We start from the raw sequence: 26,644 nt of genomic DNA on the forward strand, positions 1-26,644 counted from the left end.
GAAAGCTTTCCTTCCAGGCTGGGACACTGCATGGCCCATTGCAGCCGGGAGGAAATATGGAGTGTTTCTAGCAGCTCTAGGGTGCTCACGTCATATGGAGTTCAGGTCCAGGGGCTAGGACCAGCTTCACTGCCGGGAACTGGAGCTGCCAGGAGCCAGGCTGGAATCAGTGGGGGGGAGAATGGATTACTGTACGTGTGCATGTGGGAACGGGGGAGGGGGAACGTTTCATGCCATCCAAGCCTGCAGCGGAAGTGCAGCTGCTCGGTGCTTTCCTGCTGAAGGCTGGTTGAGGGCAGCCCCAAGGGGAAAGTAGGATCATCCCGACCGGACATGGGAACAGCGGCTGCTGCTAGTAATGTGCTCGGCAGGAAGTCTGCGTTTCCCCTCTGAAAGCTCAGAGCACAGCTGGGGGAGGAAGGGGGCAGGGAACCCCACATCCCTGCAGCAGAGATGGGGAGTCAGTGGCTCTCTCACCTTGCTAGAAACCTTCCCCGGTTTGGGAAGTTAACCAGGAGTTTGCAGTGTGACCCAGCAGTAAAGCGCACAACAGATCCTGGGGAGTGGGAGTGTGTACAAGGAGGCGGCAGCTCCCCTTTATGGGGCTCTTGGGATTTACGTGCAGTATTAGGCACCATGTTCCGGGAGGATATGAACGAACCGGAGGGAGTTTGACTAACAGAAATGATCCAGGAGGTGGCTGGGGGTAAAGGTATTCTTCTCCCTGACTCCTAGCCCCCCTGCTCTAATCACTAGACCCCCACTCCCCTCCCAGAGATGGGGACAGAACCCGAGTCCCAGCCCCCCTGGGCCCGCCATTATATCCCAGTCCTTTCCCATAGCCAGAGATAGAACCCAGGCATCCTGGCTTCCAGCAACCACGTACTCTGTGCAGAGCCTGGCTAAGCTACGAGGAAGCTGTAGGGGAGGGGGAGACAAGTCGCTGGCTGCATATACATGAAGGATGTCACCACAAAGGTGGGTGGGGAATTCGTTTGGATGACACATGGACGAAAGTTGCAGCAATGGAGGGTTAACGTGGACTGTAAGGAGCTGGGAAAAGATCTCCCCCAGGGACATGCGGAGAAGGGGGCAGGAGAAGGGGGGGAAGCCCCATCGCATGGACACACAGAACCAGGCTGGAGGGCCCGTCCTGTGGGGATGGCTGCTGGGAGCTCTAGGATCCTATCCACACACTCCCATTACCGAGCTCGTTCCCGTCCCCGGTGCGCCGGGCGTCCCCGGAGCCCTCGCCGTTCTCCCCAGAGCCCAAGAAGTCAAACTCGTTCAAGGCATCCTCAGAGTCTTCATCATCCTCCTCATCCTCCACCTCAGGCATCAGGGGCTTTGTGGCAAGCTGGTAACACAGACTGGAGAGAGTTAGCCTAGGGCGGGGAGGGCTCCAAGCTTACCCTGCTCCCCGCAGCCTGTGGTCACAACGCGGAGACACCAGCCCACAGGACTGATATATCCAGACCTGGGATGGGGTCCAGGGAGATTCTGTTCAACACAGGAGGGCTGGGGGAGAAAGATCAGAGACCGTGGCCAAGGAAAGCCATCACTACTGGTTAGTTAGGGCCAGGCACATCTGCACACATGGGAAGGATGCTGCCTTTCTCCAGGCGGAGTGCTTAGGGGGAGCAGTGTGCATATAGGGCTGCAGTCACTAAAGGGTTAGCTGTTCTATACAAGGCCAATAGCCACTCGTATGCACGAGCATAGCGCAGGGCTCTGGGCATGCGTGTTAGGACACCTGCGTGCACCGACATTCACACGGCGTAGGGCTTCTCTGGCTGTCCCATTACCATGCCCCCAGGCTGAGCGCTGGGGCGGCAGGTCCCTCACCCTGGGGCAGGCTGGAGTTGGGAAGGTGAAGTCATTTCAGGCATCACTGTGTTACGGCAGCAGGGGTCAGACCGCCCCTCTGCAATCTCTGCCACACCGCTGCTGCTGCAGCACGGATCTCATTAGAAGCCAGAGATACTTGATGGGTAGAAAGGGGACAAGGGAACCCTGCAGAAGAAACCACCACTCCCCCATCAGCAAGGGAAGGGGAACCAAGAAAAAGAGGGTGTATGGGGCAATGGTTAGAACACAGGGGCAACCAGGAGTCCTAGGTTCTATCCCCACCTCTGGGAGGAGAGTGTCTCTAGTGGTTAGAGCAGGGAAGGCTGCTGGGAATCAAGACTCCCTAGCTCTGTCACTGCTCACCATGCGACTGGGCACGTCACTTCTCTGCTCTGTGCCTCACATCCCCCATCTGTAAAATGGGCAAAATGGTGGTGCACCCCGCAGGATGGAGCGTGAGGATTAATTAAAGAACTTTGAGATCCTTGGATGAAAATGCTAGAGGAAGGCCAAGAATTATCATTGCTGGAAGCTTTCACGTTCAGCTCCCACCACCCACAGTAGGGGACAACTTCCTATCTGGCTGCCAAGGCAAACACAGGAGCATCTGATCATTATTTATAGCACTCTTCTGCAGAGGCTTATCAAGCACTTTACATAGGCGAGTGTGTATTAACCTTGTTATACAGCTGGGGAAAACAGAGGCACATGGACAGGATTGGCCCATGGCCACGTAGTGAGACAGTAGTAAAGCCAGGAACAGAACCCAGGAGTCCTGACTCCCAGTGAATCCTTGTTCTAACCAATTCACTACACTCTCCGCTCAGAGAACCCAGGAGTTCTGATGCCCAGCCCCTGCCATCAGAAACCTATTGGGAGTGCTTGTTAGAGTGGCCCAGGACATGTTAATGTCTGAAATGGGACATTCTCCTCTCCTCGTAAAACCTGCCTTTACTCGCTGTTTCTTGTGCTGCCGCTGGGTTTCGAGAGGAAGGCCTTCCAGATCTTCCTCTTCATCGCTGTCCTCGTCCTCGCAGTTCTGGAGGAAGGGGATTTTCTCCATCACCGAGCTGCTGATCCGATCCTTTGTCTCCTTCCCAGCGTTCCTGCCAGAGGCAGAGTCGATACCAGGCCAGCGTTAGAGAGCGAGGCTGCACTGCAGCCCCCCAACCCAGCATGGCCCACTGGGCAGAGGGAAAGGAGAGCAGCTGCATTGTGGAAGTCGGGGAGAAGGGATAGAAACGTCCCTGGTTCAGGGCACTAGCTGAGTTCTAACTGCCTCCATGGGCAGGTAATGCCATAGGTGTCTCCTGTCACACCTTCCTCTGAAGCAGCTAGGACCAGCCACTGAGGATCCTGCTCCGGTTCCTATGCTAGATCTCCACGGCCCAGATGTCCCTCCCATGGCGCCCTGCAGCTGGATATCAACACTTCTGCAGTGAACAGATGCACATCCCATTGGGGATGAGACACCAAGCAGCAAAACCCCTCGGTGGGGGCAGCTCCCCCATACCAGGCCATCTCCAGGCAAAGCACCATCTAGGCAGCACGCCCCCTTTCTACCAAGCAGAATCAGGGCCAAGACCCCTCCCTGCAGCGGGTGTATCCCCCTCCACGCAGTGCATCACCCATCTCCCCTACCAGCCAGACTCTGGGTTGAATGCATCCAGCAGAGACCCTCCCCGCCCTGGTTCCCCCCATCAGCCGGAACCCCCCCTCATCCAGCAGAGACCTACCCTGCCCCATGAGACACTCCAGGCTGGAACCCCCTTCCCCTGCCAGCCAGATCCCCATCCTTGCATCTAGGAGAGCACCCCCGACCCTAGCAGCCAAACTCCATCCATGCAGCAGCCTGTGAGACAACCCCCAGCGAAGAGAAGCACGCAGCCCCTGATAGAACTCAAGAGGAGGCATAGAACAGCGATGCCCCCTACCGGAGGGAAGCAAGATGTATGGACAGGACAGAGGGCTGCCCGCTCACCTTTTAATCTGTTCCTCGATCTGTTTGACAAGCAACGACTCGCCCCCGTTCAGCCCAGTGGGGCCCGGAGCGGGGCCCAGCCCCAAATCGCTGGGCTCCACGGTGCCGTTCAGCTCCACGGAGCAGCGGCCCAGCAGGGAGCGCACTCGCTTGGAGCGCATGTCCAGGACGGTGTCTGTGTAGCCCACTTCTTCCAGGTACCTGCGGGGAGGGAGAAAGGCGAGCTGAGAGCGAGGACGCATCGCAGGACATCGTAACACTCTCCGTCTGTGGATCTCCAAGCACTTTAGAGACACTGCGGGTCAGCAATCTTTCCAGAGCCGGCATGGAGAAGGGACTGCTCCAGGTCAGCAAAGCAGACCCGAGAACTTCCCCCTCGCAGTCCTGTGCTCTCCCTCACTTTGTCCGTGATGCCAAGCAAGTAGCACAGACTTAAGGGGAAATGGGGGAGGCCCAGACAGATCCCCAGAGTCCCTCTCTGGAGGAGGGTGCAGCGTGACAGCCCTCCACGCTGCCAGCGGCATTTGAGCCTCAGAGGGAGGTGGCTCACCCAGCCACAGGGCAGATACCACATTAAAAGGAACATAGCTGCAGGGAGGAAGAGTGGGCCTGTGGATAAGGCACAGGGCTGGGAGTCAGGAGAACTGGGTTCTCTCCCCTCAGCACGGCCACAGGCTTGCTGGGGGACCTTGGGCATGTCACTTGCGCTCTCAGCATCTCGGTTCCCACCCAGTACACATGGGGATAACGCTACTGAGCTGATGGCCGGAGGACTGGGACACTAGTGCCTGAACTTACCACCCAAGCTACATATGGAGCAATGACAAATTCCTCACCTGCAAAGGGAGTGTTTGCTGCACTGTCAGGACAGATCCACCCTGCACCAACGCCCCAAAGAATCTTTGACCGTTGAGGCGCTCACGCTAGAGCTATGGTTTAGTCCAGGTGAGGTCATATAAAGAGGGGTCCTCCCGCCCATGCTTTACTGCAGGGTATTTTCAGGTTGCTGCGTAATTGTGCCCCAGGCCCTGGCAGCTGCAAAAGCAGCACCCAAAAGCCTTCAGAGTTGATGAGGACATGTAGTATTTAGGTTCTATGCTTTGTCAGGAGCGCCAGGGAGCCCAAAGTCTGGGCAGGGCATTTTTGCATCCTTGTGTATTTCAGAGACCAAAATAAATAAAACTGTAACCTGAGTGGCACCAGAAAAGGATTATCAATAGCCAGAAAGAATAGCTTAGAGGGCTGTGAACTGTCCCTTTCATCTCAGTGGAACGTTAACTCTGGAACATACTGACAACATGTCAAATGTCAATGCCGACTGTTTCATTGCTAATGATGTTCTGCATCTCCACTGGAGTTGGAGGAGTTTCATGGGGCTAATTGCTGGGGAGGGGTATAAAGGTATTCAACATGCCCCTCCCCAAATTTAAAGACACCTGCACAAAAGGGGGAGGGAAAGATGATGCAACCCCTCCGTGGCACCTTAAGCCTCCCCTGGTGCCCCCTGTTATATTCTACAAAGCAGCTGCATGTTATCAATGCAAATATCTGCGGCACCACAGACAGTCCAGTTCTGACAGAGTAAACTCAATTAACCTGATTACTACTAGCCCCAGTGGATTCTGTACTGACCAGAGTTGAGACAGTGAAGGGGATGAAGACGGGGGGGGGCAGGGAAAGAGATTGAGACTGTGTAGCTTAGTCCTAGGATGCCTGCTGCAGAACTGAGGAGCATTGTGCCCCATCGCACATGGGATCTTGGTTCCAAAGAGTTCTTAGAAGAATGGCAACTAGTCGGTTAGTGGATAAAACAGAGGCGATGGGCAGGGTTTCAGTTTGGTTCTATAGGAATTGCTCCTCATGGATCAGCACCTGCCAATGCTGTTCTAAGAGCTGATTGTGACAACACAGCTCCTTTAGCCTATGAGCTATTTTCTGTATGTTTGCACAGGCTCTAATTCAACGGCACCTCGCCAGGTCTGGCCTCTCAGGGTATGTGGACATGCCCAAGCTAGCTTTGATCTAGCTAGAGCAATGCGCTCTCAAGTAACAATAGCAGTGAAGTCACAGCAGTGAAGTCACAGCAGCATAGGCGGCTGCATGAGCTAGCCCTGCCCGCCTGGGAGCTTGGGTACATACTCGTGTGGCCACTGCCCATCCTGGGACGGCTTCACTGCTGTTGTTACTCGAGCTAGCTCGGGTATGTCTACACCTGCCGCATTCACACCTCTGAACTGCAGTGTAGACAGACCCTAGGGGCAAGAGCAATAGAAATGTCACGTAACACCAGCTAGGGCAAAGATGAGAATATTCCCATTTGCTGCTTCGACGGTGTGGGGGGCAGGGCACACCTCTTTTACCAACCTCACCTGGAATAGCTTGAGATTAAGTCCATGGGGCCCTGACGGTCAGGGCTTTGCAAAGGGTGCAGAGCGCAGGCATATCCCAAAAGGCATGGACCTGTATTGACAATATTCAAAGGAAAATCGCCTCCCGCCTCCCCCAGAAATGCAACTGCCTCTGGGATGCAGCACAGCAAGTGTTTAACAGCACATACCAATGCTGTCATACCCATCTGAAACAAACAGGGGAAATTCAGAGAGGCAGAGTGGAATTGTCCAGTATGGAACAGGCCAGGACACTGGGATTCATGCTCCTGTGGCAAGTTCTTCTAAGAGCTACAATCCAAGTAAATCTCGCCTGGAGAATCATCCTAGCGGCTCATCCAACTCCTCCTTCCCCTGTCCCATCACACAGCTCCCCATTCGCCCACTTTCCCCTGGGGCTCAGCTCCTGAGCCTCAGCCCCTCCCAGGAGGCTCTTCATACTCACTGCCGGAGCAGCTGGCGCCCTTCTTTCCACACCAGTGGGTTGCTTTCCAGTGAAGTTGTTTCCGCTGGGCCATTGGAAACTGAGAGGACAGTAAAGAAAGGGTGTCAGTGACGCACATCCGCCATGGGGATCCCATTCTGGCTTCAGCACCAGCTTTTCAATAAGCCACCCACAGCCCTGGAGCAGCCTCAAACCCAAGCCCTCACCTGTCAGTGCTAGGCTAACCCCATGGAAAGAATCCAACCCAGAGGTCACGAGCCCATAGTATCCCACATCCCAGCTATGCGCAATCACAGAAATAATGTCTGTATCCATGAGCAGGGGACTGGGCAGAATATATAGGACACTGTGAGTATGAGAGCACTCACATGGTACAGTACCTGGTTCTGACAGATCCGCTCTCTTCTCTCCTTGGTTCGGTTCGGTTCCAAACTTCAGCTTGTGGTATTTTGACCTTGAACAAATGTGGAAAAGTGAAGTTTGAGGTGAACCTAAAGCAACTGAGACAACGCACGATTCCCATATTATAGAGGGGGAAACTGAGGCACAGACGTGACACACAACGTGCCTATGGTCACACAGTGAGTCTGCTCCAACCACTCCTCAGAATGGAGACCAGGACTCGGAAGTCCTGACTCTCCATGCACCCCTGCTCTAACCACCTGGCAATCCTTCCCCTTGGAGCTTGGGATTGAACCCAGGAGTCATAACACGTGTTTCTCTGCTCTCATCTAGTCTAACCACTAGACCGACGCATCCTTCCAGACCAGAGTCAGACACTGACCGTAGTCTGGCCCCTTCATGATTCCCTAGGCTCTACCCAACAGCCAGTACTCCTGTTCTTCTCTTAACACCCCAGTGTGCTGCCATGTGTGTATATGAGCGGGAGGAGGATGGGGGGTGGCCATGCGCCCATCACCGTTCGGAAACCCTTGCAGCTGGACTCATGAGACAGCAGTAGCAGTAGATTTCAAGGGATCACAACTGATTACTGAGACTTTCATGGTCTAACCCTGGTGACCTAACAGACGACAGGACCCCCTCCAAGAGCGAAGGGCCCCGCACCTGTTCTGCTGCTGGAGAAAACGAAGCCAGGGAGTCTGCGTGGGAGGGGAAGTTTCCAAGGATCCCCGAAACGTGGGGAGTGACAAGCAGGCCAGCCCACTCCCAAAGCCATAGTTGCCCTGGGTGTTCCCATCTCCTCTAGCGGCCACATCTCTTACCTTTCTTGCTTTAAGGCATACTCCAACATCTTTATCCTGCGCACGAGGTCTGTCTTGAGGTTCTCTTGGCCCTTCCTCTCTCCCTGCAGAAACGCCACTTGGGCCTGTAGGAACAAGAACCAAGCCCAAGGTCAGTCAGGTCCCATAAGGGCTTGGAGTGCAGGTTGTTGGCTCACACCCATGCCGCCCTCACCCCCTGCCTGCCCTAACATGCTTGGAGATCCCCATACAGGAAGTGCTAGAAATGGGTAAAGGATGATTATTTTTTTTACTTATTCCAGCAGAACCCAAAAAACAGTGCCAGTTATACCAGCCCAGTCGCTTGTGTGCGGCGCTAACGTTCCCAATCAGTGCAGGGCGTAGGCACTAATTTATTCAGCCACTTTCATCCGAGGATCTGAAAGCAAATCACCCCGTCACACAGGATGCCTCACAGCTCCCTGGGGAGAGTCGGCGCCATTATTCTCCATTTTACAGATTTACCAAGAGGCGCGGTGACCTGCCCAGAATCCCATAGATAGAAAAGCAGGAGCAGAGTCTCAAATTGAAAACAAGAGTCCTCACTCCCAGCTCCCCTGCCGCCGCTCTAACCACTAGCCCCCACTCTGGTCTATTCCATAGAAGATTTTAACCACGCTTATCACCGTAGTATCTGAGTGCCTTCCAGCAGCGCACCATGACTACACATCGGTCATGTGCTGGTCTCTCCTCCTCTCCCCAGAGGGAGAAGTGCCGTGCAGTGGACTGTCTGGTTTTGATAGGGGTGTCTGTTTTCTTTTAATATACAGGTACTTGTTGCTGTGTTTTTATAGAAGGCAGGTCAAAGAAATGTTCCTTGCAGTTGGAGTGGAAGGTGGTGAGGGTTACAATAGTCCTTAGTTCCTGGAGATGTTTGGTCTACAGCCTCAGACCACCCCTGGAGACGGCTCTGTCTCCCGCATGGACTAGCTTTACTCTTATTGTTGAGAGTCCATTGGACCAGAGCAGCAGAGCTGTCGACCACAGTCTTTCCAGGAGCTTTAGATGATCTTTTTGATATGTTGGGCCCAGGCCATGTGGCGTTTTGAAGATAAGGACCAAGACCTTGAACCTGATTCAATATGTTCTAAGAAGCCAGTATAGAGAGCGGAGGACAGGTTTGATGTGCTCCAGCAGCTGTGTTGCTGAAGAGACATGCTGGGGCGTTCTATGCTAGTTGGAGTTGCCTAAATGCTGAAGTGGGAGTAGAATCCAGGAATCCTGACTCTCAGCCCCACTTCTCTAACCACCAGACCCCACCCAGAGGTGGGCATAGAACCCAGACATCCTGACTCCCAGCCCCGCTGCTCAACCCCACTCCCTTCTCCCAAAGGCAGGAACAGAACCCAGGAGTCCTGACTTCCAGCTCTCTTGCCCTAACCACAAAACTATCCTTCCCCTCCGATGTCATTGCCAAAACACTGATAAAAACAACAGGCCAATTTCCTGCAGGTGCATCTCTGACTTCAGTGGCATCAGGCAGCTAATGCCGGGGCCGACTCAGCCCAAGGCACTGCAAGGCATCCACAACACCTCCCTCCTCCAGCTCTTTCACACAGCAGCAATCCAGTTAATTGCAGACCTGCCCGCTGCTGGGCAGCGGCCGCGAGGAGCTCACTCCACTCCTCATGCTCTGTTGCATTTGAGAGACTGCTCCAGTCTGGACTGAGCTCGTGTGTGTATTTTCTCACCCTTCTACAGGCAATTTAACCCAATCACAAAACGTTTCCATCACTTAAGGACCGTCTGTTGGCTTAAGCCGCGGGAATCTGCACCATATGCCAAATTGCCTGCCAGCTCCTAAGGCGAGATTGCGAGCTGGCTCCACCATCCGCCAGCTGACACCTTCTTAAGCCCCCCACCCCCACCCACCAGTCTATTAACACAGATTTTCTGCTTATTAGCCAGATTTCCGGTCCGACATGCTCCCGTCAGTCAAACCCTGTCCCAGCAAACAGTGATGCTAAGCACCTGTTACAGATTCATTTCCAATCATTTAACTCATAGCACATCCCCAGCTTTCTGAGCTTCTAACGTCAGCACCTTGTGCCCAACGCTCTAGGGTAGCAGAGTCGAACCCCACAGGAGCACTGTTGCCATCTCTGTAGGGATCAGTCCCATCTCCTCCACAACCCCTCTCTCCTGCTAGCCATGTACCTGCTCAAATGAACCTGGAGCCCTCTCTGGCTACAAGAATTGATCTAGCCCAACTCAGCCTGCCGTCACATACCAGATCACCGTGCAAGGCTCAAGACTAGAATTCCCTTTGCAAACATAACCTACCTTAGAGTACCACCGTCTAGTGCAGTGTTTCTCAAACATTGGGTCATAACCCCCGGGAGGGGGAAGTGGGAAGGATCGTGAGGCGTTGAAATTTTTATTACAATCTAAAGCAAAGAAGATCTCGCTACCCCACTTCCCACATCCTCTGACCGTTCAAGGTCATGTGTTCTCTGTCGAGCTCTCGAAACACACACACAAATCGATTACTTAGCCTCAATTACCAATTTATATTTTTAATCTAAACTTTTATAGTAAGTGGAAAGGGGTGGCAAAAAATTTTAACTTCAAATAAGGGATTGCCAACTCGCAAAGGCTGAAAAACTCTGGTCGAATGGAACGAACACAGGACTAGGAGTCGACGAATCTGAAGTCCTCGTCCTGGCTCTGCCACAGACTCACAGGGACTTCAGCAAGGCCCTTCCCATTTTGGTGCCTCAGTTTCCCCATCTGTACAGTGTGGATAATGATACCGACCCACCGCACCAGAGGTGGGGGGTGGGGAAAGAGCACTTTGCAGATGGAAAAGGACTGTGCTAACCACTGCTCAGAGACTGGGTCAAAGAACAGCTTCCAGTGTGTGCCAGTAAACTCATTCCTAAAGAGCTTCCACTTCCCACAGCAACTCCAAGGGAACCTAACCTAACACTATAACTTCTTGGCCTGCTTAACCCTATGTGAGCTCTGGGGAAGCATAAAAGTCACAGAGTTTGCTGGATCAAGACAAAGATTCTTGGCCCATCACACTCGACCCCACAAACCATCCCGCAGGTTAATACAATCACTCCCAAGGAGCCTGTGACCCTCAGGGACTGCTTAAAATACTTTACAGATCTTACTAGGTTGAAAGATTCCATGGAGGCAAAATATTCAGATTCCTACAAAGACTTCTTGGAGTCCGCAGGCACACTGGCCAGCTTGAACCATTTTTTTAAAGGCTGTAGCTTTGGAGAAACGGCAGTGCAGTTCTAACAAAGATGACATCAAGGTATGCTAAATAACACGCAGGTAACCAAGGCTACAGTGTACTTTGAGTGCCTGGTGTAGAATGAATAATTCCAAATAGGAAGGGGATCAGTACTTCACTTGTCAGATTAAAACGAAGGAAGTTCCCTGGTTAAGAAAAAAAAAAAAGGTGGTAAAATGGAGTTAAGACTGAGAAAGTATTTGAAGAAGGAAAAATGTGAAGAACACTAGAGTTTTACCTAGTCCTGTAGAAAGCCAAGGAATTCCAAGCTGAAGTCTAAAATCAATCAACTGATAATTTCCAAACAGGCCTTTCAATTAAGATCCCAAACAGCCTTAGCCCTGTTCACCTGTATGTCCCATTTTGCGTGTCTGCTATGAAAGGTTTGAGTGGAGATAAAAGTACAGCAAGTAACACAAACTGCTCTGACAACACACACCTTGGAATTTCCACCAGGAAATGTGGGACACTAGACAAGCCTAAAGCAATGGGACTTTATGGAATGACTTTTAGTATGCAACCTTTGAATCAGAACGTCAATCAGAAGCCATGCCCACCTCTTACACTGCCGAAGCCATGGGTTTATGTGCTGTAATATGTCCTTTCCTAGGAGTAGCAGGGCCAACGTAAACGTAGAGCATTAAAATGGGTGTCTTTACTGGGGCAATAGAAAGTTGCACTGAAGCATGGATAGGCCTGTGTTACAGTTAGCAAACGAGGTCTGCAGGAAGGCCGGAAGTTGCAACCTTCCTTGGGCAACAATCCAGAAGCTCTATTATGCAAAGGTTTCTTTGCAAATGCTGCCACAAACACCACTGAGTGGCCAATCATGCACCAGCTGCACTGGCGCATGAGAACGCAGGTGAAACCCACCGAGCAATAAATGATCACGAGCTAAATCTGTCTCCTTAAGGATGTGTAAGCGAGGCACAAGGTGACGTGATGCAGTGAATATTGTTTGAGGGACTTTTCATGTGAATTGCCACGCTATCTTGAATATTTATCTGGCCCGCACAATCTGAGTGCCACACAATCTTTACCTGTGAGGTAGGGCAGTGCTATTAGACCCATTTTACAGATGTGGAACTGAAACACAGAGAAGCAAAGTGATGTGCCTCGGTTCATACAGGATGTTTGGGGTGGAGCAGGAATTGAACCGAGGTCTCCCACAGCCCTGGGTAGGGCTCTAGCCGTTGGACCATCCTTGCAGCTGTTTTCACGTTCCCTCTTCCACTGCTCCTTCCTTCTCCCCTGGAGTCCCAGTTGCCACAAGGATGCTCCCATGATGCTTACAGACACAGAGGCGGAGCGCTGATTGCGCTTTTACGTGCTCCTCTGCCACAGCGCTCCCTACCCAGTTATGAAATGTGGGTGGGCAAGAGGATTTGTGGTGGGGTTGCTCTCCTCCACTTGGCTTTTTCAGCCACATCCCCGCTCCCTTCAGTAGCAATGCACATTTGCTGCGGTTGGTTAACTCCAGTATCACTGGCTGGCTTCGGAATGCATTGCTTGCATCCTAGCCCTCATGATAATTCTCTTTCTCTCTCTTCCAAACAGGAAAGGCTGAGGTCAGAGCTGGCTGGATGAATCCAAAATCTAAGCAGCTGCAGGGAAGTTAGAGTATAAGCATATTAAACCAGGCACAGCCAGCTAATATCTCCCAAAGATGATCCCAAAGCATTCTCCCCAACACATGCCCTTGTTACCTCTAAGAGAAGTACCCCATCCTCTTTCCATCATTCTTCAGCCACTAACCACTCTCTTGGGTAAATGTCAACATCAGCTCCCTCAATAGCAAGTCCCTCCTCATCCCTGACACTGATATCCATGGAATTACTGAGACCAAGCAATGCTCCCCTGGCCTCTTCTCACTTGAGAATGAGATATGGTCAAGTGGTCTCCGCACAGGACTAGGAGCCAGAAAATCCCAATTTCTAATCATGGCTCTGACAGCGCCCACAAATACGGAGGAGTCATGTCACCTCCCAGCTCTGTGCCTCAGTTTCCCAATCCGAGACTATTGAAATAGTCTCATGGGGGAAGTTACAAGGCTTAATGAGTTAGTGTTTTCAAAGGCGGATGGACAGCACTATAGAAGTGTTGAGCACATGGCAGCCTACCCCCAGGGTACCTCCTCCTTGAGAGTCTCATTGGCTGGGCTATGGAGCTGGCATCAGAGTCACGGCCAAGACTGCATCCTAATGCTCTTCTGAAAGCCCCATCTCATCTTCCCCTTGCAGCTTCCTCTTCTTGATCAGTTTCTCTTTCTCCATACTGCTGCTACTGACTCACATGATTCTCTTCCCTCACACCAAGGTCTCGTCCAGTCTGCTACCCTCCCACCTGTGCCCTGGGAAACGCCCTCGATTTTATAAGCAATTCTCTATGGCCTTTTTCCTGTTCCACTCATAACCCCTCCTACACAACTCTCCTCAGCCTCACCCTGCAGACTAAAGCCATCTCACGGCTCCCCTAGCATCCCGATCTCATTAAACTCTCCAGCCAGATTCGGTCTCTCAATCCCTGCATATTGCCTTGCCTGGATACCTACAACTCTGTCCCATCCATTGCCTTTCACCCCCCTGCTCACATCAAACCCTGCTGCTTGGCCCCTTCAATTCCCCTTGCTACACAGACCAGCTATATATACAAGCACGCACCCCAAAAAGCAGTTTATGCCTCATGTCCACACCAGCTATGAGGATCCGGAAATCTGAGACACTTTCTAGGGATGCCTTACAGCCCGCAGCATTCAGCACACATGCCAGAGGCTGGCATCAAGGCCTTCTGGCCTAGCACATGATAAGCTATTGCTCTTCACCTCTTCCACCTGTCCTCCATGTGCGAGCAGAGGAATAAAGTGAAGTCGACGAGATCTGGCCAATTTTGTTTGCCTCTCTCCTGTGATCTACAAACCCATCAACTTTCAAGGGGATAGTAACTCTCTCACCCAGGCGCTGATGAGTCACACCATTCATTCAGACACCCTTTGCCAAGGATCTGAAAGGTCCTCGCCCTTCTCCACTGGTATTCGGGAAGGAGAATGCTCTGTACCTGAGCTGCGGTTTGGGACAGGGCATTCCTTTAACATCTTCAGCACCTATTTCCATCCCAACCAATTCATCCCTCCAACCCTGTGGAAGTGAATTCACCTGAATTACTAACCGCAGATCCGCTGGCCGTGGCTATTCGGAGAAGTCAATGCACTTAACAGCCCTAGTCACTACTCAGGGAAATGTCCATCCCTGGGCGCTGTCAGCATTGTTGTTTGGAGAGGTTCCCATTTCCCAACTCCCTCTTCAATCCCTCTTGGGCAGCAGCAGACATTTCCTGGCCCCTGTCCCAACATTCACCCCAATTCCTTCACTGGTCACTATGGAGGGATCGACAGCCATGTTCCTCCCCCATGATCACCCCAACTCCCTATTGGAGGGGGACAGCTGCATTCGCCTCAACTCATTCGCTCCTTCCCCTGGTGCTATGGGGAGGTGACAGCCACGTACCCCACCCCTCACACTCCCCCCAAGCCTCCTCATGCCTTCTGGGACAGCAACAGCCACCACCCCTAGTTGCAAATAAGGGGTCCCAACTTCTCCCTGCAACGACCTGGTCTCTCCTCAGGTCTAAGCCCCCGATCCGGGGGGGGGGGCCTGACACTCCCCCCGAAACCCCCACGAAGGGGTCCCCAATCCTGGGGGGGTTACCACTCCCCCGCCCACGGGGGTTCCCGGTCCTGGGGGGACCCTGACACTCCCCCATCCCCCCCACGGGGGGTCCCAGTCCTGGGGGGACCCTGACACTCCCCCATCCCCCCCACGGGGGGTCCCAGTCCTGGGGGGACCCTGACACTCCCCCATCCCCCCACACGGGGGGTCCCGGTCCTGGGGGGACCCTGACACCCCCCCATCCCCCCCACGGGGGTCCCAGTCCTGGGGGGACCCTGACACTCCCCCCCCCCCCCACGGGGGGTCCCGTCGGCCATTTCCCTCCAAGATGGCGGCAGCGGCGGAGGCAGCGGTGGCCCCGGTAACCGCCCGGACTCCCGCGTCTCCCAGCGCCCCGGCCCGGCCCGGCCCGGCCCCGGCACCTGCAGCTCGGCCCGCTCGGCCTCCCAGCGGCTCTTCTCGGCCTCGAAGCGGGCCCACTCGTGCTGGATGTAGTGCAGGATGCCAGGCAGGCTGAGCTCGCCGGGCCCGGCCCCCGCGGCCGCCCGGCCCGGGGCCTGCGGCGGGGGGGGCGGCGGCTCTGCCCCCGCCGGGCCCGGGGCCTGCTGGGCCCGCACCAGCACCCGCTCAGCCTCCATCATGGATCCCGGCGGCTGCCACATAGGGAGCCGTGCGGGGGGGGGGGCACTTCCTGCCAGATAGTGAGCCGCCAGGAAATGGGGCCCGCGCCGCGGGACGGGGGCAGGGAGGGGTTCCCATGGCAACGGGCCCCTCCAGGTAGGCCTGCTGCTTCCCCCCCCCAGCAGGGGGGTTCCCATGGCAACGGGGCCCCCAGCGCAGGCTGCTTCCCCCTGAGCAGCGGGGGTTCCCATGGCAACAGGCCCCTCCAGGTAGGCCTGATTTCCCCCTGATCGGGGGAGAGGGGTTCCCATGGCAACAGGCCCCCCCAGGGTAGGCCTGCTTCACCTTCCTACTGTCCCCAGAGAAGGATTCCCATGGTAACACCCCCCTCCCTAAAAGGCCTGCTTTATCCCGCCCAGAGCAGGGAGGGAGCAGTTCCCAGGGCAACCCCCACCCCCCCCATCCAGACACCCAAAGCATCCAAGGAGAGGTCCATCCAGGAAGGGGTTCCCATGGCAACGCCTCCCTACCAGACCTCACCCCCCCCCAACCAGACTTGCTTCACCCCCCACTCAGAACAGGCTGAGGGGGATTCTCATTACACTGGGGACCCCAACCAAGTTCCCGCTAGAATAGGGTCTCTTCTCACCCCTATCCCGAGCAGACAGGGAGAGGTTCCCGTTTCAAGGGGTGTCTCGATCAGGCTCCCTCAGGACAGGCCTCTCATCCACCCATAGCAAACAGGTAGAGGTCCCCATGGCAACAAGGCTCCTCACCACGGCAAGCACAGTCTCACCTCCACCTAGGACTGCACAGGCCACCCCATTGACAGGCCACGTCCTTCCCAGATCAGTCCCCTCCCCAAAGTACTGTTCTCTCTGCCCCCAGGGTAGATCCCTTCTTAGCACAGAGCTGAAACTTCAGTCTGGGTTGGATGAGGACAAATCAAAGCCTGCCTCATCTCCCCAACCATACTGCTGGAACATTTGGTCCGTCACCTTAGCTCCATACCGGCCCCTATTCAGAGCAGTCACTGTCTCTTCCTTTCAGCTATTCAGGGTGCTCACCATCTCCTTTCCCCCTCTACCTCCTTATCTAGGGCAATTGTCTGCCTTACCCCAAATCCACCACTGGTTGGTATTCAGGTTTATCAATGTGTTTTACCTGTCTTGCCTAGGAGGACTCACAGGGCTGCCTCCAGAAATCTTGAGATCTTTGGCTGTGGCAAAGGAACCAAGTCCAGAAGCGCTGTGAAATTGGGGTGGAATAGATGTAGAGGAAGCAGAGAGATGGGACTCTGTCCAGACATCCTTGTGCCCCACTCTTACACAAATTCACTTACATTCAGGATCCAGTCATTTCCCTGATTTAAAAATATATAATGTGATGTCAACTTTTTTCTTGTTCTCAAAAGCCAGAAACTAGGAGGAGGAAGATGTAGATGAGTGGAAAACCTCAGGCATCTTGTTGACAGCCTATAAAGATGTCCATTTTGGGTTAAGATAGAGACAGACTGTTCAAGACCATTGAAATCCAAGGCCTCAGGAGTGTTGCTGGAAGGAACAGAACACCGACTCAGAAGCTAGGGCTACGAAGCCTATGATCGGTGGTTGTTGATTGAATACCCCTATGTTTTATGGTGTTGTGCATTGTGATATGTGTGGAACTCTTACCTGGGGCTTTTGTCTCCTGGTGGAACCTAGGCAGGTGGAGAGATTGTGGTCATAACTGTCGGGGAGCTGTTTGTAACGGCAGTCATAGAGTCTAATGGTTTTGCTTGACTCTTCTTGTATGACTGAGCAGGGGACAGCAGAAATATTTTGACAAGGAGCAGGGAAAGGAGACGGGAGCCAGAAACACACATTCTGGAGTGCTCGCTGATGTCACACTTAGCTACAAACTTTGCCTGATCGAGTACTTTGTTACAACGAAGGTTATTTTCCTGTCAATCATTTTATGCTCTTTTTTACTTCTAGTGCTGGTGAAAGGGGCCAGATTGACAACCCCGGAGACATCCCCACAAGTACATCAGAGGCAACTAGAGAACCAACTCCCTTAAAAACGCACTACACTGGGTGCCTTCTCCCTTCCCTGGAGGGACACAGTTTAGCGGTAAGAGGGGGCTCGCTCATTCCTTGGTCTTTGCTGCGGCTTCCCACCTGGCAGCCAGTTAGTGCCAATAGGGATGGGGGATTGTTGATTTTTTTTTTTAATGTGGACATATGGCCACTAGGAGTTGGACTGAGTCCCCCAGCTCATTTCACACAGGCCAGCGTTTAATGCTATATACTAATAAAATTCCAGCTGATTTCTTCTGGAAACTTTGAGGATTGGATCCCTCTTCTCCAGTACCTTGTCTGAAAGGAAACAGCATTTAAAAAAAAATCAGGGCTGGTGAAATACTCTCTAGGTCTTAATTCATCTGACCTATTTGATTTCTCCTTTCAGGGTCCCCTTTCTCAGATGTTCCTGGAAGAGAAGGCAGGTAAATATGCCTCCCACCACATTTCATCTGGACTCTGTCTAGCCTCTCACTCTCACCCGGTCTGTTCATGGACCATTGTGGGGTAGGATGTTTTTAGGGGTGTCACTGGTGTTCAGGCGTCTGTAGGAGGGAGTCAGGACTCCTGGGTTCCACCATTCCCAACTCTGCTACTGATTCACTCTGGGCAAATCAGTACCCATCTGTGTGCCGCAGTTTCAGTGGAGACAACAAAGCCTCTCTCCCAGGCAGATTGCGGAGTTTAGTTCATTAACGTCTTTTAAAAACCATGCATTGAAGGTGCTAGAGCAGGGTAAGTGCCTTTTAATATAGCTTTGTCCTTTCCAATTTGACATAGATTCCCCCACATACACACATTGGGAATGGAGCACAGATTAATACAAAAAGAAGAACAGGAGTACTTGTGGCACCTTAGAGACTAACAAATTTATTAGAGCATAAGCTTTCGTGGACTACAGCCCACTTCTTCGGATGCATATATGCAGATTAATACAATGGCTTTTTAACAACTTCAAGCTTATCTAAACCCATCTTCTTAAATGCTGCTTGACACAGGATCCCTTTCAATCCCGCAAAGCAGCAGGGGAGGAGACTAAGGTCTGTGGTGCTTATAAACAAGTGATTAAAAAAACTAAGCCCATGCTGACAAGATTGCAATCAACAAATCAGCTACAGAGCCCTGGCTTAACAATGCAACGAGCCCTCTAGTGGAAAAGCTTCCCTGAGCCCAGGCTTCCTTTGCATGCTGAGAAAACTCAACTTCAGCCTCCTTAGGGAATCTTAGGCTTTGTCTACACTGCCAATTGAATGGCAAAACTTTTGTCATTCACAGGTGCTTAAACATCCCACCTCCCCAGCCCCAAAGACAAAAGTGTAAACAGCTCGTTGTCAGCAGGAGGGCTGTCCTGTCGACAATGTGAACCCTGCTCGTAGGGAGTGGAAGTATTTTGTCTGCAAAAGTACCGACAAACAGCGTTTACACTGCTCCACTTTTCGCTAAAAGCTGTGTAGTGTAGACAAAGCCAGAGATGTTTTTAATTCTGAGGGCAGTTCATCTTTCAAGTGACACTGCCGTCTCCTCTTTGAATTCTAGTCTGTAACGTACAGTTTTAACAGTTTAGATCACGGTGGCTAGGCCGCTGCAGTCCAAGGCAGAAAGGAGTCTGGTTTAGTACTAATTAGTACTAAACCAAAGTGCCCCGAAGACCGGGAGCGCGGAAGGACCCCCCGCCGCAGAATTGCCGACAACGACCAGGAGCGCGGAAGGACCCCCGCCTAGGGCGCCAAAAACCCTGGCACCGCTCCTGCTAAGGCCAAATCTACACCGGAAAAGGTTTGCTGGCATAGCTAGAGGTCAGACTAGATGATCACAATGGTCCCTTCTGGCCTTTTAATCCGTGGATCTAGTGCAGACGCATTTTATGCTGGCAAAAAAGTGCTTTTGCTGGCATAGATTATGTCAGTTCCCCGAGTGAAATAAGCGATGCCAGCATAACTCCGTCTACCCGTCTTTTGCCAGCATAGAAATGTCATCCAAAAAATCACCCCCCAACCACATTACTATACTGACAACATTGCTAGTGTAGACCTCTCCTAGCTGAATCTCCCAAAAGAAGGGGGGAGATAAAGATACCTGCATTGTAGAGCTAGGATGCAGACAGCTCAGGTGTTGAGTCTAAGGTCACACAGTGAATCAGTGGCAGAGGTGGGAATGGGATGCAGGAGGACACCCTGCTCTCACCACTAAGCCAACACTGACTTCCAGCTCCCCTGATCGAATCGCTGCGTGACATTTGCCTCTTTCTAGGTTTGGTTCCTAACTTCCTGCATCTTGAGGTGGGAGCAGTCTTGAGGAAGCAGAGCAGGGCTTGCTCCACTTCAGACCGTGTGGCTGCTCCAGGAGCTCGTTGACCTATTGGGAGGAGAGTAGCTTTAACTAAAGGACAGTGAGCGCATGGTGGGCTCTTAAACTCCCCAAGGCAACAAAGCAAATTGCCTGCTTGGCTTCCTTGTTTAAGCATGGTTATCACTAGGAACGTGCACAGCTCTGGGGGACGATGTTGATTACTTGGATGCTGCAGCTCAGCGAGCGGAGGGAGCACAGAACGCTGTTTCCTCAAAAGTCCCACAAAAACAGGGATTTTGATGTTTCCACCCCAGGCTCTATCTGTCGCAGTGGGTCACATTCAGAGCTTTAACTGCTTGACACTGTATCTTGTACAATGGGATCGGAGACGAGCAGCTGCCGCAAGCCATTTGCTGAGAGCATCGGGTTAGATTAGACTTGAACTCAGATCAGAACCCCCCGAATGAGACACCTCCAAACTTTGGGAAAGTTCAGATCTGGGGCTTGGGGTCATCTCATGCGACCTGGGACGGAGATTCTGGTGATTAAAGGTACAGGGTATGGGGCTATAGTTGCATTAACAGAGTTCTCCTGGGATACAGGGTGTGTTACTGACAGACTGGCTCCTTACAATGCAAAGCAGTATTCCCAGGGCAGACGAGAGAGGGAGGGAAAGGGTGGACAATTGTAGCAGGGACTCAAGCACATGGGGACCCCCCCCCCAAACATCTGTGTAAATAAAGTGAAACGGGAGGAGGTGGGGCCCCAAATTGCTTTCAGCAGGCCTGCCTGTAACAGTGCCCCCAGGTGAGGAGGACAGTTGGGTTTTCTTTTCCTGATAACTGGGCTTTTGTTGTGCAGGGTGCCGTGCTCTGTGTTCCCCACCCCTTTCCCACCAGGGGAAGGTGGATTTGCAGAGAAATTAGTGCTTAAAACGGAGGCCTTGATCCCTCTGGGGAAATGAGCAAGCTTGATCCAAACAAGATTAAGTAAAGCAGCCCCCTCGTCATGGCGCATCTGTTGTTCTGGGAACTTTAGCAGTTAATGCAGGTTGAGAAGCTGTGCGCACGAATGCAGAACTTTTGGATGGCCTCCTTGCTCCTATTTTCCCAGCAAGACGGAAACCCCAGGTGCCTGAGGAGCAATCCGAGTTCAGACATGCCTACAATACTGAGGTCTGTCCTTTCCGCTGGCTGCAGCTCCTTTGGGAGTGGCAGTTCGGTCAGCCAGTTCCAACCTGCGCTGACTGGCTGGCTTTGCTCGGTGGTTGAGCTGTGCTGATAACCAGACAATAAACACAGACTGAGGGAGGCTCAGACTGGAATCGAGGGAGGGACTGGGAGGCAGGACTCCTACAGGTTCTGCTACTGACTGGGGAAACGGGCACGGAGTGGCAGTCACTTGTCTAAGGATGCACAGTGGTTCAGTGGCAGAGATGGGAACAGAATACAGGAGTCCTGCGTTCCTGGCCCCTTCTCTACCCACTAGACCATGCTGTCTCAGTGACGGACAGTGGAGAGATTTAATTTAGAGATGCCCCTCGGTGAACCTGAAGAATCAGGGACTGTGTTTCTTGTGGCAGTCAGCTGGGGGGAGCTTTTATTTTAAACCCTTTGTTCCATCTAGTATATCTGTCTAGTAGCCCCCGCTCCAATTATAGGATTGGGGAGACAGCCCCTGAGCAGTGGACGCAGGCTTTCCCTAGCCACAAACATTTCTGGCACTCACACTCCATGTGCATTTCTTTCCAGGGTGACCAGCAAGTAAGCTGTGTTGGGATAGATGAGCCCAGAGCCTCCTGGGGAAGCAAATACCGCTGGCTGCTTCGTGCGGAGACCACAGCCACGTAACATCGTTCCCCAGGTGAACAGACCCAGCTGTCTCGCAAGATGCGCATCACGTTCTGTCAGGGGGTCCTAGCGCTCGCCATTGTCATCAATCTGCTGATACTGTACTACGTCTCGAGGCTGCAGCAGCGGATGTTGCATAGACACAGAGACCACGTCCAGCCTAGCTCCCGGCTGCTGCCTGTCCCCCAGAGGCCCGGGGTGACCGTCATCATCAGGGAGTTTGAGGACTTTGAGAACTACGTCCCTGATGTGGTGCAGGCCTTCCTGAAACAGAAGCCGGAGCAGCCAGTCATGGTGACAGCAGATACCTTGCCGTACCCTCCGCTTGTTTTACCAGATGCTCCCAACGTCCAGCTCGTGATCCTCAAGCCAGCCCCTGACCAGCCTGCCCATGTGTCCAGGCCTGATATGTACGTGAAGACGGAGTATGTGGCCCTGGTGCCTGATGGGGTCAAGGTTGATTCCACAAGGCAGCTGGATCGTATGTTAGAAGAGTTCAAAGCCAACCAGGGCAGAGTTCAAATGGTGGCAGCGCCCGTGCAGTCCCTCGCTCCCCTCCAGTGCTTGAACCTAAAGGTCAGCCTTAGAAAGTGGACTGCTGAATACAGCGTAGCGCCTTCCACCAGGCTCTGCACAGCTCTGAAGGGAGACGCCGTGATTCTTCTACGCACAAAGGATCTCTTCAACCTTTCCACTCCCTTGGCCAAGCCCCTGCTGACCTCCCTCTTCATCCAGACATCGCTGCGGGGCTGGACGGTCCGAATCCTTGACGTCTCCTTCTCCTCAGCCCACCAGCCTCTGCTCAGCTCCTCGCACAACCAGTGGAAGGCAGAGAACCGCGCCAAAGCCAGCCAGCTGCAGCTCTTCCGAGACTTCGGCATCAAGCGGGTTCTCCTGGAGGATGGGAAGCAGCAGTGGTTTGGGTGCAGCAAAGAGACGCCACGTTGCTTCGGCACCGTCCATGATGATACGCCGGAATATCTCTACCAGAACCGCTGGACCCCGCCTTGCTGTCTACAGGCCCTGAGGGAGACGGCAAAGTATGTCATCAACATCTTGGAGACCTCCGGGGTGCGTTACTGGCTGGAAGGTGGGACGCTACTAGGAGCTGCCCGACATCAGGACATCATCCCATGGGATTATGACGTGGATCTAGGGATATACTTGGAGGACATTCCCAACTGCGACCTCCTCAGAAACGTAGAGTCTGGCTCCATCGTGGACGAGAAGGGCTTTGTTTGGGAGAAGGCCATCGAGGGCGACTTCTACCGTGTGCAGTACAGCGAGCACAACCACCTGCATGTTGACCTCTGGCCCTTCTACCCCAAGAACGGGCTGATGACCAAGGACACGTGGATGGACCACCGGCAGGACGTGGAGTTCCCGGAGCACTTCCTCAAGCCCCTGTTACCCCTGCCGTTTGCTGGCTTCACGGCTCTGGCGCCCAACAACTTCCGGAGCTTTTTGGAGCTGAAGTTCGGCGCAGGTGTGATCGAGAATCCAGAGTATCCAAACCCAGCCCGGAAGAAGCTGGATAAGGGGAAATAAGCAAGGACTCTGGGTTCTGTCTCTGCATTGGGGCCCAAGAGAGCATTAGACTCTGAGGCCCAGGGAGCAGGGATCCCTCTCTCTTGAACATATCACTGATACCAACAGAAAGTATGAACCATGCTGCTGCTAAGGGAGCTGTCTGCCCACTGCTGCTGCTACGGCCCACTAAAGCCAGGAGAGTTTACGCTCACCTTTGGGGCTGGGGGGATTGTCCGAAGGGCTTGTGGCCGTTTGGAGGTCAGACACTTTGAACACCAAGACAGGACAATTAACAAAGCAACCCAGGGGAGACCTCATGGAGATGCTGTCTCAGCGCGTCTCCCAAACTCCACAGGCTGTGGGCCTTGTGGGCCCCAGCATCACAGGACGTGCTGCCCACCGAGTCTGACTGACAGTGCTCCCAGAGTCCCCGATTGATCCAGGCACGCTACTTAAGCCTGGAGGGAACACCAGGAAGTTGTTTGTGAAAGGCAAATCCCCAGCCGGCTGCTAGGACAGACTTTGCTCCTACCTGGTTTCTAGCCTCGCCCCAGCCCTGCTGCAGCCCGTTCCCTATCCTGGCATTTGACTCCAGCTCTGATCCTCGGCTCTGGTTGCTGGCGTCTGACCTTGGCTCCACCCATTAGGCCTAGCTGCCCATACGCTGGCTGATCCCCGGCTCAGTTTTTGGAGGAAAAAGGAAAGGAGAAAGTGACAATCGTTACAGCCAGGAGTTGGAATAGTCTCATTTAAAGATTCAGTGGGATGTTTCGGTTTAGTTTAAGCCTTCCTGTTAGAGCTCTGGGAACCCAAGCAGGGCAGCGCGGGATTAGTGTGGGAGAACGAGGAACCAAAACGGCCTCTAAACAAGACGTGAAAATAACCAGCCACATTTCGTTGTCCCAAGCTGAACAAAGTGTAAAACTGTAACTAAACTGCCTCCACAGGGTAAAGGAAATTGAGTTTATTAACCCTTTGTTTTACTCATGGAAGGCGTCGGGAGTAACACAAATGCGAGAATTTAATAAGAAAATCCCAGGCATTTGCCCCTTGGTCGGGGGAACCATCCAAATGTGAGCCAGGAGACCTGAGTTCTATTCTCTAACTCCCTGTGTGACGCGTAGGACAGCGTCCTTCCTCTCCCCTGTAGAATGGAGCTCATGATACTTCCCTCCCTCTCCCGTGGGGAAGCGCGAGGTTTGCTGTGTGTGTGTAAAGCTGGGGATCTTCAGCTGAAAGGCAAAGTCCTTAATATAATTTGAATACACTTATGGAAAATCTGGTCCAGCAGCCAGTGCTTAAAAATCCTGAGATTGGCGGAAGACTCGTGAGATTTTAAAGAATAGTAAACGTTGGGTTCCTTCACTCTGCTTTCTGGTTATTAAGCCTTTAGGGGGCAATTGGATCAGGTTTTCAAGCTTTTCTGTGCAAGCAGGAGGGACAGACGCTTTTTTATTTTTCAGTGAAACCTGAGATTTTCACCCAGTCGCAGTTCCTGGAGCTGTGGCTTCAGTCCAGTAACTCCTCACTTATCGTTGTAGTTCTGTTCCTGAAAAATGCGACTTTATGCGAAACGATGTTAAGCGAATCCAATTTCCCCATAAGAATTCATGTAAATAGGAGGGGTTAGGTCCCAGGGACATTTTTTTCACCAGACAAAAGACATTCTATACACCTACAGTATCAATTTTAAACAAACAGTTGAATATTGTACACAGCAATGAATGATTGTGAAGCTTGGTTGAGGTGGTGGAGTCAGAGGGTGGGCTATTTCCCAGGGAATGCCTTACTGCTAAAGGATGAACTAGCACTCGGCTGAGCCCTCAAGGGTTAATACGCTGTTGTTAATGTAGCCTCACGCTCTACAGGGCAGCCTGGACTGAGGCAGGAGGGAGGAAACACAATAGAGGCAGGGCAGTAGCTGCAAAAACCGAACATGAGCCTACGCTATCCAGCTGGAGCGCACCACTCCCTCCTCCTGACAGCGCATGCACGGCTACACAGGTGCTGGCTTTCCAAAGTGCCGGGGGTGCATGCATGAGTGAGAGCGAGAGACGTGCATTGCCCCTTTAAGTATGCTGACCCCACTACAAGCACGTTGCCCTTTTAAGCAGATCGGCTGGGAAGCAACAGCTTCCAGCAAGCTGCCTCCTTTCTGTCCCCAAGCCCTGTCCCCCTCCTCTGTTTTGTGGAGAGGGGGTACGGAGCGGGAGGGAGGCAGGAGCAGGGGGACATCCTGATGTCAGCACCCCTCTTCCGCCCCCCCGCCCCCCCAGCAAGCAGGAAGCTCCCGGGAGCAGCTCAAGGCAGAGGGCAGGGCTGGAGCAGGGAATACCTTACAGGGAATTTAGGGGAGCTGATGGGGGGGGGGGGGCTGCCAGCTTCCCCTGGTTCTAATCCCCACAAGGGGGGGCTGCTCTTCCAGCAGGCAGCTGCCAAATGATGTTATAAGGGAGCTTTGCGCAACTTTAAACAAGCCTGTTCCCTAATTGATCAGCAACATAACAACAAAACCACGTTAACCGGGACGACTATAAGTGAGGAGTTCCTGTATCTAAATGCTACAAGACACAAGAGTCGGCAACACTGATTAGCGCAGACAATGCAGTAGAAATGCAGTCGAACCATCTAGATCCTCTACCTATAACAATCTCTTCTGCTATCGAAAAGGAACCGCAGGAGTCTTTGCCCTAAAGGATCACAGTTAGAAATGTAGTGAGGGGAGCAGATTCATTTGACTCTGGCCCCGTTCCCCATACCCACACTGCCTTGAAGTCAATGGAAGTTCTGCCTCAGGAAGGACTGTAGACCTAGTCCCTTGGTTTGCAGAGTTCAGGACAAAGTCCACCAAGGGGGTTATTTTAAATAATCATTAACACTCAAAGTGATTTGCCCATCTGATTTTCTTGGCATCTCCTGCCATCTGGTTCAGCCTTTGTTTTGATCACATATGGGGCTGTGAACAATATCAGAGTTTAAGCCACCATATCTCGACCTCCTTGAATCCAGATCCTCAAAATATTTAAGCACCTAACTCATTAATTTCAGTAGAAGTTAGGAATCTAAATACTGTTCAATGATAATATCTTTCACTAAGTCTTGGAGCACTGGGGAAGTTCCAGAAGACTGGAAGAAAGCTAATATTGCACCAATATTTTTAAAAGGTAAATGGGATGACCAGATAATTATAGACCTGTCAGTCTGATATCAATCCCGGGCAAAATAGAGTGGCTGACGTGGGAAGGTAATATGATTAATGCCAATCAACATGGATTTATGGAAAATAGACCCTGTCAACCTAACTTGATACCTTTTTTTGATGCGATCACAAGTTTGGTTGATAAAGAGAACAGTGTTGCTGTAGCAGACTTCTTGTGAGGCGTTTGACTTCGTACCTCATGACATTTTGATTAAAAAACTAGAAAGCTATCAAATTAACTTGGCACATTCTCAATGAATTCAAAGCTGGCTCACTGATAG

The 26,644-nt window shown here is 52.5% G+C and overlaps 2 protein-coding genes across 6 annotated transcripts in view; one reads left to right on the top strand and one right to left on the bottom strand.

Moving 5' to 3' along the window:
• Positions 1-15,479, bottom strand: part of STRN4 (striatin 4) — a 27,769-nt gene extending 12,290 nt beyond the window's left edge. Inside the window, exons 1-7 of one of the 2 annotated variants that reach the window (XM_054009763.1) lie at positions 15,237-15,479; positions 7,885-7,988; positions 7,042-7,115; positions 6,662-6,740; positions 3,830-4,030; positions 2,798-2,954; positions 1,207-1,357 (exon numbers count right to left, since the gene is read on the bottom strand). In XM_054009763.1, coding sequence (XP_053865738.1) covers positions 1,207-1,357; positions 2,798-2,954; positions 3,830-4,030; positions 6,662-6,740; positions 7,042-7,115; positions 7,885-7,988; positions 15,237-15,476 — 1,006 coding nt within the window. In that variant the 5' untranslated portion in view covers positions 15,477-15,479. Of the gene's footprint in view, positions 1-1,206; positions 1,358-2,797; positions 2,955-3,829; positions 4,031-6,661; positions 6,741-7,041; positions 7,116-7,884; positions 7,989-8,528; positions 9,736-15,236 lie in introns of those variants that run through there. The other variant, XM_054009764.1, reaches the window with a different exon arrangement.
• On the top strand, positions 15,150-26,293 carry FKRP (fukutin related protein). Of its 4 annotated transcripts, none has more exons than XM_054009765.1 (4): positions 15,150-15,175; positions 17,412-17,547; positions 17,884-17,920; positions 21,536-26,293. In XM_054009765.1, exon 4 carries the CDS (start codon positions 21,674-21,676, stop codon positions 23,180-23,182), a length of 1,509 nt encoding a protein of 502 aa, XP_053865740.1. In that variant the 5' UTR covers positions 15,150-15,175; positions 17,412-17,547; positions 17,884-17,920; positions 21,536-21,673; the 3' UTR covers positions 23,183-26,293. The 4 variants fall into 4 exon arrangements, with proteins under 4 accessions (XP_053865740.1, XP_053865743.1, XP_053865742.1 ...); XM_054009768.1 differs by lacking the exon at positions 15,150-15,175 and adding an exon at positions 15,524-15,591; XM_054009767.1 differs by lacking the exon at positions 15,150-15,175 and adding an exon at positions 15,615-15,704.
• The last annotated feature ends 351 nt before the right edge of the window (positions 26,294-26,644 follow it).

This window comes from Malaclemys terrapin, chromosome 20, assembly GCF_027887155.1.
Source record: "Malaclemys terrapin pileata isolate rMalTer1 chromosome 20, rMalTer1.hap1, whole genome shotgun sequence".
Lineage (NCBI taxonomy): Eukaryota > Metazoa > Chordata > Testudines > Emydidae > Malaclemys > Malaclemys terrapin.